General features: G+C 27.0%; 4 protein-coding genes across 5 annotated transcripts; 3 read left to right on the top strand and 1 right to left on the bottom strand.

Annotated features, from left to right (window-relative positions):
• The first annotated feature begins 172 nt into the window (after positions 1-172).
• eEF1delta (elongation factor 1-delta) lies at positions 173-10,508 on the top strand. Of its 2 annotated transcripts, XM_029311391.2 has the most exons (9): positions 173-238; positions 3,446-3,593; positions 4,505-4,948; positions 7,803-7,910; positions 8,723-8,816; positions 9,416-9,627; positions 9,935-10,004; positions 10,086-10,211; positions 10,293-10,508. In XM_029311391.2, exons 2-9 carry the CDS (start codon positions 3,486-3,488, stop codon positions 10,445-10,447), a joined length of 1,317 nt encoding a protein of 438 aa, XP_029167224.1. In that variant the 5' UTR covers positions 173-238; positions 3,446-3,485; the 3' UTR covers positions 10,448-10,508. The 2 variants fall into 2 exon arrangements, with proteins under 2 accessions (XP_029167224.1, XP_029167226.1); XM_029311393.2 differs by lacking the exon at positions 4,505-4,948.
• On the top strand, positions 179-3,223 carry Snm1 (DNA cross-link repair protein snm1). The gene is made up of 2 exons (XM_029311392.2): positions 179-238; positions 1,615-3,223. Exon 2 carries the CDS (start codon positions 1,636-1,638, stop codon positions 2,824-2,826), a length of 1,191 nt encoding a protein of 396 aa, XP_029167225.1. The 5' UTR covers positions 179-238; positions 1,615-1,635; the 3' UTR covers positions 2,827-3,223.
• A 287-nt stretch (positions 10,509-10,795) lies between the features above and the next one.
• Positions 10,796-15,220, top strand: PIG-T (phosphatidylinositol glycan anchor biosynthesis class T). The gene is made up of 8 exons (XM_029311334.2): positions 10,796-11,302; positions 11,421-11,598; positions 11,873-12,107; positions 12,179-12,346; positions 12,434-12,728; positions 13,492-13,644; positions 13,854-14,100; positions 14,245-15,220. The coding sequence occupies exons 1-8, from the start codon at positions 11,128-11,130 to the stop codon at positions 14,498-14,500; spliced, it is 1,707 nt and encodes a 568-aa protein (XP_029167167.2). The 5' UTR covers positions 10,796-11,127; the 3' UTR covers positions 14,501-15,220.
• On the bottom strand, positions 13,751-20,885 carry ova (ovaries absent). The gene is given in 8 exon segments (XM_085486004.1): positions 13,751-15,805; positions 15,807-15,922; positions 17,542-18,040; positions 18,125-18,301; positions 18,428-18,625; positions 18,742-18,882; positions 19,044-19,312; positions 20,235-20,885. Coding segments are annotated over 7 exon segments (1,881 nt in total). The 5' UTR covers positions 19,287-19,312; positions 20,235-20,885; the 3' UTR covers positions 13,751-15,298.
• Positions 20,886-21,060: the final 175 nt, after the last annotated feature.

The raw sequence follows: 21,060 nt of genomic DNA, 5'->3' as shown, positions 1-21,060 counted from the left end.
GTAAACTTACTGTCAACGCGAGTTCTGATTGGCTACTTTCGGCTTCTCTGTTTTCTGCTTTCCTGCCAAGGTGTGAAAAAGGGATCTGTGTTTTTTATCTTGATTGAAATGGTTTATGGCCATCTAGGACTAGAAGCACCTTTCCGATTTCCGTCTGTACACTTGGCGACATTTTCCTTACAAAATTCAACATCATCGACGAACAGACGATTATTTCGTCGTTTTGACGTCATTTGAGGTATATCTGAAGATATTTAATTATCCAATTTTACTTCAGTTTGTGCTAACGTCCTGCTGCAAATATCTAATATCTACACAAGAAATATTTGTATATCACAAATATGAATTTGCCGATCGATATGCTGCACGTGGCACAAATTGAAATATAATGTATGATTTTTTAAATCTCGGTTATCAGTTTACTATTATTTTTTGTGTATTTTAATTTTAATTATTTTTAAATTATAATTGTCTAAATTTTATTCTCTTTTAAGAAAAAGTCAGTTTTTCTATAACAAAATCAGTGATCAGATTCTTATCATCATTATCTATTTCTTTGTGAGCTTAGGAAAAATGAATCTTTGCTTCTTTTATTCAGAAGGATTCCAATTTTTAATCTCGTATTTTAACAGATAATAATCCTTAAGGTTCGCCAGTAATAATTAATAAAAATCTTTCCTCAATGGTAAAAGTCGGCCAAACTGGCAATCATTTATTATAAATAATTAGTTAAAATACAACGTTTCGGCTGTCATTGCAGCCTTTTTCACACAAGTAAATCTATAAAAAGTTACAAAAAAATAATTATAATTTTAATACATTTTATTGCAACAAATAATTATAAATTCATATACAAAAATATGTTACATACCAAACGTAAATGCATAATAAATTAATACAGTAAATCAAATTTACTGCATACCACCGACAATATTCACCATTGTTTTAATGAACAATGTAGAATTGACAGAAGTAAGCAAGAAATAAATAGATGTTAACAGTTAGCAAGAATCTTAGTCACTATGCGTTAAGAAAATCGAGACAAAACTAATGTGTCTTTCGCAATTTAAAACCTCATAACAAAGTCAAAATTTTGTCTTGATTTTCTTAATGCGTAGTGACTAAGATTTTTGCTAACTGTTAACATCTATTTATTTCTTGCTTACTTCTGTCAATTCTACATTGTTCATTAAAACAATGGTGAATATTGTCGGTGGTATGCAGTGAATTTGATTTACTTTATTAATTTATTATGCATTTACGTTTGGTATGTAACATATTTTTGTATATGAATTTATAATTACTTGTTGCGATGAAATGTATTAAAATTATAATTATTTTTATGTAACTTTTTATAGATTTACTTGTGAAAAGGGCTGCAATGACAGCCGAAACATATTTTAACTAATTATTTATAATAAATGATTGCCAGTTTGGTCGACTTTTACCATTGAGGAAAGACTCGTATTTTAATACATACTAAAATGTAAAAACAAATAGGAATAAATAGTTTCTTTTAAAGAAATATCTTATAAAGATATAAATAATTAAATATAACAAATTCATATAACATGCTTGCATAAGATTGGTTGATGCCTGGATTCTTCATTACAGGAATTCATTTTATTCATCAGAATGTCAACATTTCTCGGACTTGTCGAAGAAATACCAGGCATCTCGGTGGATCGTTTTGACGGAAAGAATTTGAACTCTTCTGCATATTTTCTTAGTCATTGTCACACCGATCATATGCGAGGCTTAGATTATGAATTTTTCGAACATTTGCAACAATGCCATAAATATCTTTATTGCAGTCACATTAGTAAAGTTATTTTAAAAACTAAATATTCCAATATAATTGAAAGCTGTGTAAAAGATCTTGCTGTTGATAAGAAAGTCCTAGTTAATAAAAGCAGAGATAATGATGAAAAGACTGACATTCTTTTTGTAACATGTATTTCTGCTGGACATTGTCCTGGCTCTGTAATGTTTCTCTTTGAACAGATGGATAAAGTAGTATTATACACTGGAGATTTCAGAATTAATCCAATAGATTATAAAAAGATAGCGCCATTACATTCATATCAAAATTTTAATAAGCTTCCGAAGGAGCTAACAAAAATGTATTTAGATACAACATTTTTGGATACTAATTTTGCTTATTTTCCAACAAGAGAGGAGTCCATAAATGTGATGTGTAAAGTTGTCAAGAATTGGCTAGAAAAAAATCCAATAAATGTTGTTGTTTTAGAATGTTCCGCTCTGTATGGCTCAGAGTTTCTCTATATAGAATTATCAAAATTATTGAAAACACCTATTCATATTAAGGATTGTGTGTACAAAACCTATTGTCGTATCCAAGCCATGGAACATCATATTACGTGTGATGCACAGGCTACATCTATACATGCTTGTATGAATAAGTTTGATCGTTCAGGTTTGAAGTGTCGTAGTGAAGTTTTAGATGAGAACATTTTAACTATTGTACCGTCTGTATTAAAATGGAGGAAAAAAGATACAAGTGTAATTGGAGAGTGGGATGATATTAAGGAAAGAACATTTAATGTATGTTATTCTACACATGCATCTTATGACGAGCTTAAGAAATTTATACAATACTTTAAGCCAAAAGAAATACATGCTTGTGTTTGCTCAGAAGAATTGAAACATGTAACATATCGTTTATTAGATGATATTAAAAAAGAAATTGAAACAAACGAGAACGATGCAATTAGAAATCGTGAAACATATTCATTACAAGTACTTAAACGTGACGATATAAATAAACCGTGGCTTAATGATTATTATTCTAATAATTTTCTCTAATTGTGTTAATTTTTAATGTTTTTATATTATCAGTATTATCATAAGGTGATACATATATTGTTTTCAGTGTTGTATTTAAATAATTTTTAAAATTAAAATATATTTAAAATTTTTTTAATTAGCTAAATAAAGATGAGATAAAAATATATAAATTTATCTTATTGTTAGATAAGATAAAGATGATTTTGTTTTAAATGTATGTAGATATAAAAGTTAAAATTATATGACAATTTATCTAGTTAGATAATTTTTTAGATAATAATTTTTAAGATTGCTTATGTAAATACAGGTATAAAAAAAATTAAATTATAAAAGGGATATAAAAATATATGTATTCATATTTTTATTATCGATTTAAAGATAAGATAAGATGACGCCACAAAGTTTTATCTAGATGATCATGTATATAATTTTATTTAGATAACAGCAAACATTGATCGTTTTATTATATTTAAATTTGTATTTTTATACAATAAATATATATGAACATTTTAATAATTTATGTTTTTATTCTTTTAAATTGATTCTTAAATACAATGTAAAGAGAATGTAGATTAACGAATATTTTTGTTACGCAAATTGGATTCTTTTTTTAATGAGTTTTGCATCTCTTTTTCAGAAAATTATAATATTTTACTTGATAAAACTAAACCAAAACAATGGCAACTGTTACATTGGCAACTGCTGCACTCGCTAAGGAAAATATATGGTTTGATAAGCCATCTTACGACAAAGCAGAACGGCTACATTTTGAAAAAATGAGTAAGGTAAGAAAAAAAATGTTATACTCATTATCTATCACTCAATTAAATAGATTTATTATAAAGGGTTAGATGAAGTGAACATATTTAAATGTTTGTATATGTATACACATTCACAAAAGATATAAATACAAAATCTTAGTACATTATCTGAAATTGTAATTACATATTAAAGATAAATTTGAAGAATCACTGAATTTATTAATTGTTATATATGCATGTACACACATATATATATATTATGTAGTAAAATTAATATAATTTTTAAATTCTTCGATAATTACAAATTTAAAATGACACTTTTTATTTTATTATTTTTTTTAAGTACACTTATATAATTTATCAAGTAAATTTACTTTTAGAATTTACTAGTCCAAATACAGCACTTATAACTAGTATTATAGCATTTGTCATTCTCTTACATTTGCAGCATATTTGTCTTTCTATCTAACATATTCACATTTCTAACACACGCGGGAATATCTGGTATTAACAAAATTATCTTTTTCGCCTATTCATGCTTTCATTCATGCTTGTCAGCAGAAATTTTATACAGTGAGAATGTTAAATGCTTCCCTGGTTCTATATCTCAAACTTCTACATGTTTCTAATATAAAATCAGATGATAAAATAATAATAGATAATGATAGCGTTTTTTTTTATATACATGATTATTTCATATTTCTTTTTTGATCAAACAGTTCACAATTATAAAATTATATAATATATAATACTTATATGACAACTTATTTAAATATTACATATATTAATACTTAATTATAATATAATTACATAATAAGTATTTTTAAAAAATATATATTGAAAAACATCATAAGAAAAGATTTTATTTTTATTCCTTATATCTTTTATTTGATATATTAGTCTAGATATCTGCATAGCTTGAAATATATTTCAAGGTAATGTTTCATAAGATTGCGGGAGCCTGCACACTTAAGGTTGACAATTCTATAACTGATAAGTGCCAAGATTTAAACAATATTAACACATTGAAGTCTAAGGAAAAATACAAAGACAACAAGCTGGTTGTCGAGAACGAGTTTAACGTGAAACGTTCTATGTGTCAAAGAAGAAATATTAAAACTAATAAACAAACTATAGATGTATGTAATATGCAGAATAAGGAAAACATAAAAACGAGCGAGAAATCCGATAACGCGAAAGAAAAAGAGAGAATTTCTTCGAACGAGAATTCTATAAAGTATAATGCGAAAGAAGCTAAAGAAAAAAAGAACAAAGAAGATACGAAAAATAAAAATAGGGGAGGTAAAGAAAATGATGTCGGGGGAAATAAAGAAACTGCAATGCCATTCACAAGGAATAAAGAACAATTTTCCGATCAGGTACATGTTTTGCATAATTTTTGCTGATTATTAATTAGTATATCGATATAGAGATAACTGTGTGTTTCGGCTGATGTTAATTTAATTTTTCTATTTTTCGCCTGTTCTTTTTTTCTTTCTCGCAGAAAAAATATTTATTATATTTTTCAATCAAAAGAATGGCATTTTTGTTTCTTTGTTCTATTTATATTCTATTTATATCTATATTTTTTATTTTGTATTGAGGGTTCTTTATATAATAATATATCCTTATATGCATAGTAGATTGAAAAACGTAATATAATAAAAAATAGTCAAAAATATATAATAAATTATTCTCGTACGATGTTTTGTTGTAAAAAAAATCGATTATAAGAACTGTAAAATTGATAATATTTTTTTTTCAAATTTAAATGATTCTTAATGATTTTTAATGAGCTATATATTGACTTCGTCTTATGATAATAATTAGATTGATATAGAAATAATATAGAAAGTTCTTATTTAAATACAAAATAATATAAAATAATTATACTATTTTTTTATTAATCCATATTATCGAATACGATGAGTAGTTACATTAAAAAAAATTTATAATTTTACTATATCAACAACATTGTGCAACACTCATAATATGTGACTCGTTGCTGAAAAATACCTAATATCTATGCAAGCTTTGATTAATCAGTTCAAATCAAACATCGGTGCAGTTAATATAGAAATTTCAAAATTTATTCCATAAAAAGTAACATTTTTTATTTAATTTAATCATCTTTCAGTTTTGCACGTATGCCAATATACACATATAAAGTGATTTTGTTCCTTAAGTTGCATTTGCATCACTCGAGACAATAGAATACGTGTACATAGATGAACATTGGCATGTACATATTTATATATGTTGCATGATATAATATTCTGAAATATTTAGAAAGAATGTAACAAGAGACATGTAATCCCTTATTGTCTCATATATATTAAAGTATTTAATTTTATAAAGAAATAAATAATAACTGAATAAGTCGACCAGACTGGCAATGATTTATTCGATGATTAAATTACATACGACGTTTCGACCATCAATGCGGTCCTTCTCAAGTAAATCTACGAATATTAATCACAATAAAAATTAATATTAAAGATTAAAAAATATAAAATTAAAAAATTTTTTTAAATAAATATAATTACACGCATATATGAACACAATCTTTAATATTAATTTTTATTGTGATTAATATTTGTAGATTTACTTGAGAAGGACCGAATTGATGGTCGAAACGTCGTATGTAATTTAATCATCGAATAAATCATTGCCAGTCTGGTCGACTTATTCAGTTATTATTTATTTATTTATATTTTACTAGCGACCTTTGAGACAACTATTATTTATTTTTTAATTTTATAAAATATTAAATATACAACTATGTGTAATTATTTAAAATACTTACATATACTTAGTGAATAGACAATATAGTATATATAGTATAATTATTTTCTATGCATTGCTATGTAATTGCAAGAAAAAGATAAAATGATAAATACACTTATAATGAAATATAAAATTATACATGTACACTAAACAAAAAATTGGAAACACTTCAAACGCTTAAAATTGTATATTTTGTATATTTTTAAATCGTTGCCATTCGAATGATCATAAACAAAAAATTTAAAGAGCATCTTGAAATTGAAATTTATACTTTAAGTATTTCTTTCAACTATTTTTAAAAAATTTTTAATTTTCCATTTCTGTGCTTTAAAATATACATTGTTTTGTTTTTTAAAACTACTTTTGACACTGCAATTCTATAAAACATTTATTTCGAAAACTTTTTAACAATTCGCAAAAACTATATTTTACTTACAAAATGTTCTTTTTTTTTTGTTGAAATTATTCCATTTTTAGAAAAACTTGAAGATAAAAAATATTTAAAAATACGTTAAAATACAAAGAGTGATGGCAAAAAGATCTGTTTTTTCGCCTATTTTATAAGGTCGAATTTGGGAACCTCAAAGTTCAAACTGTTTTATGCCAAATAGTACTCTATGAAGAGACATTAATCTCAGAGAAATTTCAAGATGAGCATAGGCACGATTTCGTAGATATGAAGAGATGAAAGTGATAATTTTTCATAGAACTGACTAAAAATCATCACTTTCCTTCTTATATCTCCGGAACCGTGCCTATGCTCATCTTAAAATTTTACTGGGATTAATGTTTCATCTAATAATACTATTTGCCATGAAAAAAAGTTTGAAATTCGAGGTCCCAAAAATGGACGAAATTTGTCATCACTCTTTCAAGCTTTAAAATGTTATTACTATTAAGAATAAATTAAAAATATAAAATTAATATTTAAAAAATATGAAAACAAACTTAATTTATACGCAGAATGTATTATAATTTATATACTCACCAATTACAACGCTATTCTTGAATAAATCACGAATCGAAGAGTCCTGAAGCATTTTTTTTGTGATGCTTAACGAAAGATTAATTATCAAATAAAAATCACCCAATTAGCTTCGTTATTTAAACGAGCATTCATTCTTTTACGTATGTGATAAAATTAATAAATATTTTGATGATGAACGGAATGCTTTTTTATATCAATTATTAATTATTATTATAATATCAATTATATACTATTATTCATTTTTTGATTACATTATTCTAAATATTATTTAAAAAGAAAAATAAAGGAACATTTTTTGAAAAAGCAAGAGATATTTCAATATTTTATTTGCGTAAATGCATTTATATATTTGCATCTGCCGTTTTGTTAATGTTAATGTTAAACATCAGTACAGATATAGCATGTGATTATTTTGATGTAATCAATCTGTGGTGTTAGAGCTTATTCTTTAATCTCAGTGGACGCAGGGAGTTCAACAATCTACTTGCCCAATCTTGCCTGCTGTTGGAAGTTTGGCCAATGAGGTCGCCAAGGCTCGGCAGCATATTAAACAGTCTTTACAGTGTGTGAGTACTGCACTGTTCTTGCTTACTTGTGTAATTTTTATAGCTTATAAAATTAATATTTGGTGTTATTATAAAAATCCATTTTTACACATGCCCTTCATCGCTTTTTAAACATTTTAAAATATAAAACTGTTAATTAAATGAATGCTGTTAATTAAATGAAGAAAGATCTTATGTAAAAGATTACATAAAATAATTACGGTGTTAAATATTTTAGTTATGTGAAAATCTCTTGTACATTATAATTATATACATATATGTATATATAAATGATGGTACCAAATTTTAGAAGTACTCGCTAGATTGCAGACTTTATATTTATTTCTTACAGAGATGTGTGAGAAAGTACATCGCATAATAAATATTTTTATTTAAAGAATTGAAACATGCAGATCCTGTCCAAGTGGTGCTTGCTGTCCATCCAATTTGCCATAAGATTATGCATGCGCAACCTTGCTTGCTTTCTGCAGCCACTCATAATAATTCTGTGCAAATACTGTTTCTGCTACTGACCTACTATCAAATTATGTCAGATTTTGTAATATTTCTACTAACACATACTGCTATCATTATCTGGTAATAACAAATTTTGTGTACAATCTGTAATCTTTCTGCTGGCAAAAACATGTAGCAGAAATATATTATACATATATATTTCATTTCATTATATATAACAAATCAATAGCTAAAATTAATAACAAAAACATTACATTTAACTTGTGTGTGTCTGTGTTTTGTTATGCTAATTAAATTATAGTTATTATATTACACATGGTGCATTAATTTTAAAAATATTAAATTATATTTTTTAGATGGACGATATTGCAGTGCTTGCTCATATTGCAAATCAGGATGTTACACCTCGTGTTGTCAAACTTGAAAAAGAAAATCAGGATCTGCGAAATAGTATGTATACTATAATATTGTAATTATTCAAAAAGTTATAAAATAATATGAACTATATAAATACTAAAAATAACGAAAAGTGCAATAAGTTTACAATTTAACATAATTTATTAATATTTATTATATTTATTAGAGTTTTTTTATTTTTTTTCATAATACTTCTACATTCATGTTTTACTTCTATAGAGGATATATCCAAAAATAAGTAGTTAAACATTGTTTATTTAAAATATATTTATAATTACAAATAAAAACTTATGTAATTCTATATCCAAAAATATTTTTATTTATTAATAAAATTATTCTAAATTATTTTCATAAGTATGTGTATTATAAAAACACATTTTCAAATATTAATGTGAATCTTAAACTGTTATTGTTCATGTTACACATTTTAAATTACATTACATTGCATAGTTACATTAGATAGATGTAAATAGATGTATATAAGATAAATTAATGCAAAATGTTCCAATAAATTGCCATCATTTCCTAATCAATAAACAATTTTAAATATAGATAATTGTAGATATATAATTGAAAGAATATATGTGTATGTGTTAAGACTTGAAAAATCTTTAAATATATATTTTTAATAGCTATTCAAGATCTGAAGAATTCTTTTGAAAAATTGATGCAACATGTAAAAAGTTTTGAAACATTGGAGCAACGTGTGGAAAGACTTGAGGTACGCATGCCTTACTTAGCAGTTTGTCCTGCGAAACCCCAGGAACCAGAGCATGACAAACATCAGAAGCAAAGCAAAGAAGATGATGACGATGATGTTGATCTATTTGGTTCAGATTCAGAGGTATGGACAAAAATAGTATAACAACAGTGCTAAATGATTTCTTTATTTAAGACGAATATTTTAAATTTAATTTTGATACATATAAATAATTGAACATTGCCTTGATTAATGTTGATATTTTATTTAACACTATTATTATATTTAATATTATACTTAAATAAAAATATTAAAACTTTTTTTCAATATTTGTGAGTGTATTTTCACATTTATTGTATAAATTCAATGCAATTTTTCTCCGTAATTTATTCGTCTTTTATTAATGTATAATTATTGTTGTGGACAAAAAATGTTAATTGTATTTTTATAGGGAGAAGATACAGAAGCTGCTAAAATTAGAGAAGAGCGACTTGCCGAATACACTGCTAAGAAATCCAAAAGTATATAAATCAGTATATAAAATAGTATGATCAGTATATAAATTAATAAGAGGAAATACATTATTGATTTGTATATTGCAGAACCAGCTTTAATAGCCAAATCAAATATTATTTTGGATGTCAAACCATGGGATGATGAGACGGACATGAAAGAAATGGAAATTGCAGTGCGGAAGATTGAAACTGATGGTCTCCTCTGGGGTGCTTGTAAGTTGTTTTATAGTTTTTTTTAATATCGCGTTTATGTCCACGAATTTTTGTATTTGATACCAACTCGTCTTTTTTTAGCTAAACTCGTGCCACTCGCCTTCGGAATTCATAAGCTACAAATTTCTTGTGTTGTGGAAGATGAGAAAGTGTCGGTGGACTGGTTGGTGGAACAAATCCAAGAATTGGAAGATTATGTGCAAAGCGTCGATATTGCGGCATTTAATAAAGTGTAAAAAATGATTAATTTATAAAAGTGTATGGCAATATTGAAAATAAGCATAAGTTTATGTGCCATTTCTGCATTCCATTTGTAGTATTTATTGAAAATTATTTTACATTCGTATCTCGCTATATTGTTGGAAAGATAATCTATTTATATTCTAAGAAAACTTGATATTACAGCTATTTAGCTATTTAAAAGTTAAACAAGATACAACAGATTTAATTCAATAAATAAAGCAAAAAAAATAAACATTGCATATTACATTATATGTATTATATAAATATATATATATATATATATCCTCTGTTCTAAATTGCTAATTTTTTTATATATTGAAAAATTAATTAAATTAAAAAGTGTATATTTTTTAAGTCGAGTTTTCAATAGATGTAAACCGTGAGACATTAACCAATCATACTTGATTATTAGCTGCACATGCGTGAATAAAAAGGACCATGCATTTCGTAAGAGTTAGCCATCTAGTAATATAAAAGTCCATGGACTAAGCAGAATCCGCGAATGCTTCATGACTTCATATATCGTATAGATTTGTACATGTCAACAATGCAGTTTATTAAAGATAAATAATAGTTATTTATCTTTTATATATATATATATATATATATAGTTATATTAAAATAATTAATTAAGGAAATTATCTAATCACAGTGTAACTTATCTTAAAATAATATGATTACTTCGTATATATTATTGTTTGCCGGTTTGATTGGCATCATAACATGTAATAATTCATACAATGATTTCTTCGACGAGGAATTAATGTTAAAACCTTTACCAAGCAATCACATTTATGCTTATTTTCAATTCACCACGATATGGAACACAGATAAGCATATAGAAACACGTAAGTTATTAATTCTTGAGCAGTTTAAATTTAAAGTATTTACATAAATGAATAAATAAAGTATTTATATTTTATACATAAATAAATAGAATAAATACATAAAAACAATTTTTTTTAGTTCAACATTCGCATCTATTTCCAAGAGGATTGGGTGAAATCATAGCTCGTCATAATATCGATGAGTTACATGTTACTTTGACAGAAGGCTTATGGAATTATCAAAAATGGGGATATCCATTTCATGACGCTGGACCTGGTGCTGAAATTACTGCCTGGTTTAATAAAAATGTAACAAAGTAAGAAACAGTTTATATTTTATAATTTTTTTTATATTTAGAAATTAACAATTATATATAAAATATCAAATACCATATATTAACATCTATATGTACATCATATAATAGAGGAATTGAATTTTTGAATCCAGAAATTGAATTTTTTGAATTGTTGCAACTAATTTTTAATGCATATACAGAATAACAATTTTACTAAAAGTTTGACTTAATTGAATTATGTAGAAATTAATTATATAGAAAAAATTAAAGCATATAATATTTAAATATTTTACAGCATAGACAAAGAATGGAAAGGTCTGACAAATGCTTTAGCTGGATTACTTTGCGCATCTCTAAATTTTATTGACATATCTAATAGTATGTCACCAGAGTTTACCTTCCGTCCTACTGGATTAGTTATGAATGAACTAACAAATGCTAGTTATTTACGTTATTCATCGCTACCAAAGGAAATAGTTTGTACTGAAAATCTAACACCATTTAAAAAATTGTTACCATGTGATTCCAAGGTATTCACAAATTTGTAAGTCATATATATTATTATATTTACATTGTAACCACTAATTAACTTTTTCTCTAGAGAGGTCTAGCAACATTGCTAAATTCTGCACATATTCATAATACAAATTATCATTCTATTGGTATACATTTTCGATCAATATGTGGTGATACAAGTTGCACAAGTACTTCTTTAGAACTGCGACAGACTGTCTCTTTAATATATGACATAATGACAGACATGAATCAAGTAAATAAAATTTACGTATACAAAATCATTATTAATTATATATTATTTTTCTCGATTATAATTAATGGTTTTTTAATTTACATATAGGATTGGTCGATACGAAAATTTTTCGGAATGGGGCTTCAAGGTGCATGTCCACTTGCAACATCAAGTAATATATATGTCGATATATCGAGTAATAATACGAATCATGTATATGAATTAACACCACCACCGAGTGCAAAAATTACTAGCTTACGTGGAGGACAGCAGAGCAAAATAGCAGTATATGATGTCAGAATTCATACTAGTACAGGAATTTTTAATATTGCTGCTAGGCATAATGTGCCAACTAATACTATAAATTATCCTTCAATTCTCTATGCAAATAGATATATTATTGGTATGTATTTCATTTTTTTAAATAATTTTATAATTAAATTTATATTTACACCTAAATATTTTCCATTCATGTATTTATTATGCATAATTTAAAAATAATAATTTTGAAAAATTAAATTTATTAATTAACTGTTATATACATGAATACATTAATAATACAGATTGCTTACTATTATGTGAAATACTATAATGGGAGATATAGAATGAAAAATAACAAAAATGCCATAAAACAAGATTTTATTTCAGAGTTATATATATATATATATATATATATATATATATATATATATATATATATATATATAGTATTTCACATAATAGTAAGCAATCTGTATTATTAATGTATTTATGTATATAACAGTTAATTAATAAATTTAATTTTTTTATCTTTTTCCACAAATAAATATTAATGAAAGAACTTAATTAGCTCTTATTGCCTTTTATATGTATATTAATTTTTAAAGAACTGTTACAAATTATATCTTATACTAATTTGAATTTCTCATTGAAACATCGAAAGTTGTACAAATTCTAATTATTTTTTCTTAAAAATTTGAAATATCAATCAATTTAGTATACAATAGATATTCATAAGTTGCATTAGTCTTTCTTTTTATGAATAAGTGATATTTTCAATGTGTGATTGTTGAATTTATATTAATATTCCCTAGACTATTACAATAGGAAAATCTATTTTAAAAAGCTTAATAAATTTGTACAAGAAACATTCACATACATATTAATAAATTTTTATAATTTTGTAGGGTATGGTCAAGAAAGAGGCAGTTTAGTGACTAAATTATATAACAATCACTGGCAGACATTAGACGTGATCTTATTGGAAAATATTCCATGGTACTTATTAGTTTACTTTCATTCTGTTACAATAACTCAAAAAGGACAACAAGTTCGTCCATGTAAGTATACATAAAATAAAAAATATAATCTAAATAAAGTTGACTATTATCTATTCATAGTCTATAACATATATATACAATATATACAATTCAGTAAAAATACAAATACAAGTACAAAAGAAACTTTATTATATATGAAAACTCTACAACATTAGTTAAATATCGATACATACATTTTGTAGCATTATTCATAATATTGTACATTACAGTGGCGCAGCGTTATTTACCTGGAAAGGAAAGAAAAAGCCCATATTATTTAGAATTGATGTTGCGCCTACCTCCGTATTCGGTGATGAAAATCACTATCGATATAGATTACTTATTTCTTAAATGGCAGGAATATCCACCAGACGCTAATCACGGTTTTTACATGGGACCAGCCATAATTACGGCTTTGTTACCCACAGCTAGAAATTACACCGCTCTGCCGCTCGATGGAAGTACAATCACTTCAAGGTTCGCCTGTTTTTTTTTTTTAACAATTTCTCTGCCTGTCGATAATTAATTACAAAATATTTGCTTTCGTTATAAGCAGGATAAATTGTATAAATACTCTCATAATTCATAGTTATATAATAACTCTTATAATTAAACTTGCAGCTTCAACGCTTCGAGAGACGACTATTTAGTACAATTGCGAACAGAGTCCTTGCTCATCAGTCTTCCGACTCCAGATTTCAGTATGCCTTACAATGTCATATGTCTTGCATGTACGGCGGTCGCATTGGCATTTGGCCCGCTTCACAATATTTCCACGAAAAGATTGGTCTTAAAACGCATCGAGAAGGATTGGAAAAGTAAATTGTTTGCCTTCTTCGTAGAAAAAGTATTTAGAATGAAAAGAAAACAAGAATAAAGACTATAAATGTGAAGTGTATTATATTTCTCGTTTAAATAAATATTCATGAGTTCTTTGTTTATTAAATAAGTTTTACAATACAGAATGTGCAAAAATTTTCCTTGTATGTGATTTCACAAATTAAGAGTAATCTTTGAACCCTTTGCCTAGCGAGAAATATTGCTTTACATACTATATAAAATTGCTAATTAAGTTCCAAATAATAATCTTGTAATAATTAGAAAGTTTCCGTAATATTTACTATGAAAACTATTAAAAAAGCGCATACTGTTCTGAACTTTATATATACAAGCTTTGAATGAAAATACATCTACTTTAAAAAATGGAAACTTATTTTATATTAAAAATTATATGTACTTATATGTATATAATTTATATATATAAGTTTATATTTATAATGTATAAACTTATATATAATTAATATATGTATTTATATTTTCGTACATTATGTATATGTGACAAATTTCTATATATTTTGCAATTTTATATTGTATATTCTTTAACTTTATATAATTCTTGATCAATTAATCCATTTAATTTCATGATGTGTAATTCAATTTTTACTCCTCAAAGAATATAGCGAAATTAGAATAGCCATGTAAAAATTTAGCATGAATAATACAATTAGTAATTAATTAAATGTGTAAGAACTGTAACACATGTACAAAAGCCGGATGAGAACTATTAAGTTTAATTCAATAATAACTTATTATTGTATATGGATTTATTTAAAGTGCTATAATCGAAGAAAAAAAAGTGCATCCGTTTATTAACGGATGATGTTTATTTTCATTCTTATCTTTGCTCCATACGTTGCTCGATAACCAATCTATTGACAAGGGTACGTGGTAAATGCAAGGTTTCACGTAAAGTCTGTTTCGATGTCAATTTACGCAGGAGAGACTTTGCGATTGGAGAGTCCGCAGTGGTCAAGGGATCTGTGTTTTCGTCGCGAGGTGCCCGATTACTTGGATCAATCTCTTCCTCATCCGATGAACAGAGGTCAACCAACATTATTGTACTTGGACATTTTCTTTCCTTGATTGATTTTGCACTCTCCACATTATCGGAAGGTGATTTCACGGCAGTAAACGCGATTAGAGTCTCTTTAGCTGCTGTCACACTAATACCAGCATCCTTATCTTCCACAACAATCGGATCCAATTCATTTCCCAACGCTTTACGTTTCAATGACATAAACGCATTTTGTTCGCAACTTGCCTTCTTCGGTTTTGTCTTGCAAGCTGGTCCCACTCTTCTCATTAAGAAAACTTTTCGCACATTAATGTTCTTCTGAGGACACTTGATACTTTGAGGAATCCTTTTTTAGTTCATCGATTTGTTTTTCACTCAGACGAGTAAGAACTACATAAATAGGTCGACATGTGGCATACAGCAGTTGTGATCGTATGCTCAGCACTAAAGAGAACATAAATTGTATAAGCTTTCTCAAAAAAATTCTCTGATAGATTTAATATTATACTTATTAATTTAATATTTATACTAAAAAAAATTCTCTGATAGATTTAATACTATAACTATTGTAACTTTTAATATTCTACTATATTTCTCTCTATCTCTATATATATATATATATATATATAGATTAAAGTACAAATAAATTCATAAATATACATATATACAAGGGAAGTTAATTAGTTTTTAAACTAAGTTTTAGTTGAAGTTAATGGCTGATAAAATTATTTTACTTTCGTTAAAAGTTACATGAACAAAAAACTAGCTCAGTTAAAAGTTAAGATTGAATTAAGTTAAATAAAAAGTTCAATTTTTTAAATATTATTTATATTAAATTAAAATATCGTAACTTTAAAATTCATTTAATGTTTTATCAAATTTAATATTTTATTTGTCCATTTTTTAACATTTCTAAAATAAGAAATAAAGAAATAACAAAAATGTTTTTATACAGGTATTTTTTCTTTGTAATTAGAATTATGAAAAAAAATAAAATTAATAATTCTTTATTAATATCATAATTCTTGAAAAAATTACATACATCATAAAATGATTCTTTCTTATATAAATTTTAATGTTATTAAAAATTGAATTGTCCAATGTTTAAAATTTTATAGAAAAAAATAATGACATTTAGAAAGAAAAAAATATTTTAAGTTAGGAGAAAAAGTTAATAAGTTTAAAAATAACTAGTTTAAGTTAAAAATCAACTCATTTTAAATTAATTAAGCTCAGTTTTTAACTTCTTATTTAACTTATACCTAAGTAACTAGTTATCACCTTTGCATATACATACATATATATATATATATATATATAAACTTTTTTCCTAAATTAATTATTTTTCATTCTATGTTGCTTTCCCACTATTTTCTTTGCATTACTATACAATAATACATGTCCATAACTTTATTTGTAAATGTAGATTATTTATACCATCTATTCCTTCTATTCATCACATTTTGTGTACATTTAGTGTATCAAATTACGATTAATTTAGAATAATCTGTCTCTAATGTATAGCAAAACTCTAATAATGTATAACAATTTAGTGATGATGCCATTTTGATTTTTTCTTTCATTTTTTCTTAATCAATTGTTATCATTTACAATTGTTTTATAATTGTGTAACTCGTTTATTCAATTCTCTAGTTTTCATATTCATATTTATTTGAAAACCAACATATATATTTGATTGAATAAAAAAATCAATGTGCATCATTACTACTCTAAAATATTAAAAATATCGATTGTTTGTGAGATCAATTGGTTAGTTAAACATAATATTTTATATACCAAATATACAAAATAATCAACAAAGAATCAACAGTAACAAGTTATAGACATGCATGATTATTTGTTTCATTCCTTCTTTTAATTTAATATATGGTCGTGTGGCCATGCAAATATAAAATAATAGAAGAGCAGGACAAAGCAGAAAAAAGCAGGACAAAGGACAGAGTATATGGAAGTTTCTGCACTTCACTTCAATAAATAGCAAAAAAGATATAATGCCTAGTGAATATTAAAACATATAGTATCTAGTACAGTAAAATACATACTTGGCTTGTTTTTAAAAGTATTCACAAATTTATATTGATGCACATAATCGTTTGCCGATTTATCCCGATTTTGTTTGTACGTCACTATCCATCTATCACAATCCACTGTTGTGTCTAACCATTTTGGTCTGCACGAATCGTTCAGTACAGGCGCGATGACGTGCCTCTCGATTCTATCCAATCGTTCCTGTTGCGTATCCTCGGTCATCGCTTTCGATTTTTTCGTTAGCATTATGCCGGCAGGCGATGAGAATGGGATGGTGGCGTATCTTGCGAAGCTAAAGGAACTCCTAACACGCCGAGAAGTTCGTCTAACAATACTATTATCAGGAACACTCGTATCATTTGCACAAGCCGATTTAGCTTCAGTCTTATTTGAAGATAATTGGAAATATTCCAAAAATTGATCCTGTTGCAATTCAGGCTCGACTATAGATAGATCTGGTGTGGATGCGCGCGAACCACTGCCACCTTGTTCGCAACATATTTTTTCATGTTCCTATTTAATAAATAAAAAAGTATATTAAACATTTTATAACATCATATAACGTTCAATTTAAAAAAGTCATGATAAATATGATACCTTCATTTTCGCAAGACCGATGAATTCAGCATCACAATTGTCGCACAAATAAATATCATCACATGGTGGTTGAACCATCATGGGGACTTGTTGTTTAGTCTTGTTTCCGTAGCCCGACGAAGACGCATTATGAGATAACAATGTTCTTCGAGGACTATCGTTTTTTTTGTCATAATACTGTGGATGCAGAAAATTTTCTTATTTATTGAATAGAAAAAAATGACGTATAAAAATACAGTAAAGATTTCTAGAATCTCTTAGTATTGTTTTAAATTTTAGAATTTAAAACAGACATATACACACCATATTTTCATTGCGAAAGGTCACTAGTAGCTTTCCTGTACTTTTGTGATATAGACTAGTTGTCGAATCCCAATTATTAACATATTCTAATTCCTCATGAGGATATTGCGCTAAATAGGAGCAAAAACGTAACAAATAGTCGCTTCTGTGATATGTGTAACATCGAAAAACCAATTTCTTCAGATTCGCCATCCAGGTCTAAAATGACATTCTTGGATCAGTACTTTTGAAAAAAAATACCTTGTATATGATTTTATATTTCATAGTCTTTTAAAGATATAGATGTTATTATTAAATAATAATTGACTATTTACATCATTTATCTTTTTAGGTCTTGTTAACGGACTTGAAAACTTAATATCCTGAGGCCACCACGTAGGTCTATTAATGACCTTAGTGGTATCATGGCCTAATGAACAGTGAACCATAAACAATATAAAGCGTTCCAGTTGTACCTGCAGGATAGTGTTCATCAGTATATTGTGTATGGATCCATAAACAGAATTTAAGTCATCATGCATTATTTATTTTTTAACTATTCAATTACAAATTATTGTAAAATAATTCAAATTTATATCAGAAAAGAAAGAAGGATAAAAAATTAAATTGTACATACCATTGTGATTTTCTCCAAAGATGTAGGATATCCATTGGCAAATAAAAGAGGAAGATTGGATACCATGGAACCCTCTTCTCTTGTTAAAGTGTTATCTTCTGAATATTTATCATTTGTAGTATCGTTCATTGTCATCTCGTCATTGGAGACTTGGTTTTGAGGCAGTTTTTTTACATAATTTCTATCTCTCTCTTGCATACCTGATAGTCTCATATTTCCAAAATCATCAATTTTATTTCCCATTTAAGATATCTGTTGCGCAAAAGGTCCTGCAATGTTTTGTACATGTTATTTTTTTTATTCTGTTAAAGCTTCTCTAAATTTATAAAGAATTTGTCTCAATCATATAAAAATGTAACAAGTGTAATGTGAAAAAAATGTTTTTAACTATTTCATCAATGTTAAATGTTTTGCAAAAATTCGTCTGATTTCCTAAAAAAAAAATATATATATATATATATATATAATCAAAATTATCCTTTATAGATTAGAAATTTTATGAATAAACAATTAACAAGTGACACTTTATCATGTAATCTGTATCTCATTTGTGTGAAAGTGCTTTTCTATTTAAAACTAAAAATATATGTCGTACAGCTAATGCATGTTAAATGCGAAGCATAATATCCATGAAACCAATTACAAATTTTGAGCAATTTGAGCAATATCTTTTTTATGTATATATACATATATTAAAATTATATATAATTATATATAAAATATACATATATATACATATATAAAATTATTGAGCAATACTCCACCTTTTGTGTATATATACATACATATATATATATTTTTCCTATCCTTTACTACCAACAAATTGTGCAAAACTCAATGTCATTTAAGAATGTGATAATATACATAATCTAATTGTAAGCTTTGACCCTTAAACTCACATTGTTTGTTAAAAATACATACAATATTTCTGTTCTTCCTTCCTTCTTAACCTGGTGCCTACTTTAAAACCTTTTTTTTAATCAAAAAGACTAAAAAAACTTAAAATTAATCAAATTAAATTCCTAATTTTGATACACACAAAAAAGACTTCATACGTGACAATTGTTAAGTATGTAAGATTTTTGCGCACATCTTTGCCATCAGAATATAAACTCAACAGTCAATATATATATATATATATATATATATATTATATATATATATTTATATATATATAATATATATACACACGTTCTATCAAACTAAATTTTTTTCTCGAGTTTATTCCTGCTCTCAGCGACTCCTTCGCGTATCCTATTTATTTTTTCTCGACAAATCTCCTCCCGTCCCCGACGAGGAAGTCACTCTTTCGTGACACCCCGATGCGTACCGCACATCGCTGCACACAGAAGTACGTCGTCGCGACTCCTGAACACAATTGGTCGCCACCCAAGCAGCGCGGGAGAAGTTTTTCTCTGCAGTGGGGAGATCGATTGACGGGCGCCCGCGTTTCTATCGGGAATAGATCCCGATCGCGAGGATCCAGCGGTCCTCGGTGCCTCGAAAAATTCTTGGAATTTTTCGCGCGAACGTCCTTGAGTCCCTCACACTTTTTTGACAGTTCCTTCGCTCCTGGCACTCCGCTGTTGCCGCCGCTGCTGCCAAACACGATGAACCTGAGATGGCGACACGTCACGTCGACCCCGTCGACTCCTCGTTCCTTTCCCGCGTCCCGAGAAATTTATTTCGAGTCACTACGAGATTATCCCGACATTATTGCCTGCGATCGAAGTTTTCGAAGGAATTTTCGAACGGAAAATTCTATCGGATAATTCTAATGCGCTATCTTTTGTAAATGAAGTTTTCCCAACGGACATCGAAAAAAAACAGAAAAAATGGCGTGATGTCAAAAAGCAACTTCGCATATACTTGCTAGTGCGCATGCGCTGTACTTCAAAAAATTGTCAAGTGAAGATAAATTTGTGCTTCTTTTGCAATTATTTTTCGCTTTTTTCTCATCTGTCAAATTCTGACTTTGACAGGTTGAGAAATGCGAAGCTGGGAAGATTTCCGAATA

This window comes from Nylanderia fulva, unplaced genomic scaffold (assembly GCF_048542155.1).
Source record: "Nylanderia fulva isolate GAGA-0341 unplaced genomic scaffold, ASM4854215v1 Scaffold4, whole genome shotgun sequence".
NCBI classification, from domain to species: Eukaryota; Metazoa; Arthropoda; class Insecta; order Hymenoptera; family Formicidae; genus Nylanderia; species Nylanderia fulva.
This window is presented reverse-complemented; position numbering and strand designations above follow the sequence as displayed.

Excerpts from the sequence above, each read along its gene's own strand:
- Snm1 (XM_029311392.2), top strand. The coding sequence starts at position 1,636 with ATGTCAACATTTCTCGGACTTGTCGAAGAAATACCAGGCATCTCGGTG.
- eEF1delta (XM_029311391.2), top strand. The coding sequence starts at position 3,486 with ATGGCAACTGTTACATTGGCAACTGCTGCACTCGCTAAGGAAAATATA. Across the intron at positions 4,949-7,802 it reads AAGAACAATTTTCCGATCAG|TGGACGCAGGGAGTTCAACA; the intron begins GTACATGTTTTG and ends CTTTAATCTCAG. Across the intron at positions 9,628-9,934 it reads TATTTGGTTCAGATTCAGAG|GGAGAAGATACAGAAGCTGC; the intron begins GTATGGACAAAA and ends GTATTTTTATAG.
- PIG-T (XM_029311334.2), top strand. The coding sequence starts at position 11,128 with ATGATTACTTCGTATATATTATTGTTTGCCGGTTTGATTGGCATCATA. Across the intron at positions 13,645-13,853 it reads AGGACAACAAGTTCGTCCAT|TGGCGCAGCGTTATTTACCT; the intron begins GTAAGTATACAT and ends TGTACATTACAG. Across the intron at positions 14,101-14,244 it reads GGAAGTACAATCACTTCAAG|CTTCAACGCTTCGAGAGACG; the intron begins GTTCGCCTGTTT and ends TTAAACTTGCAG.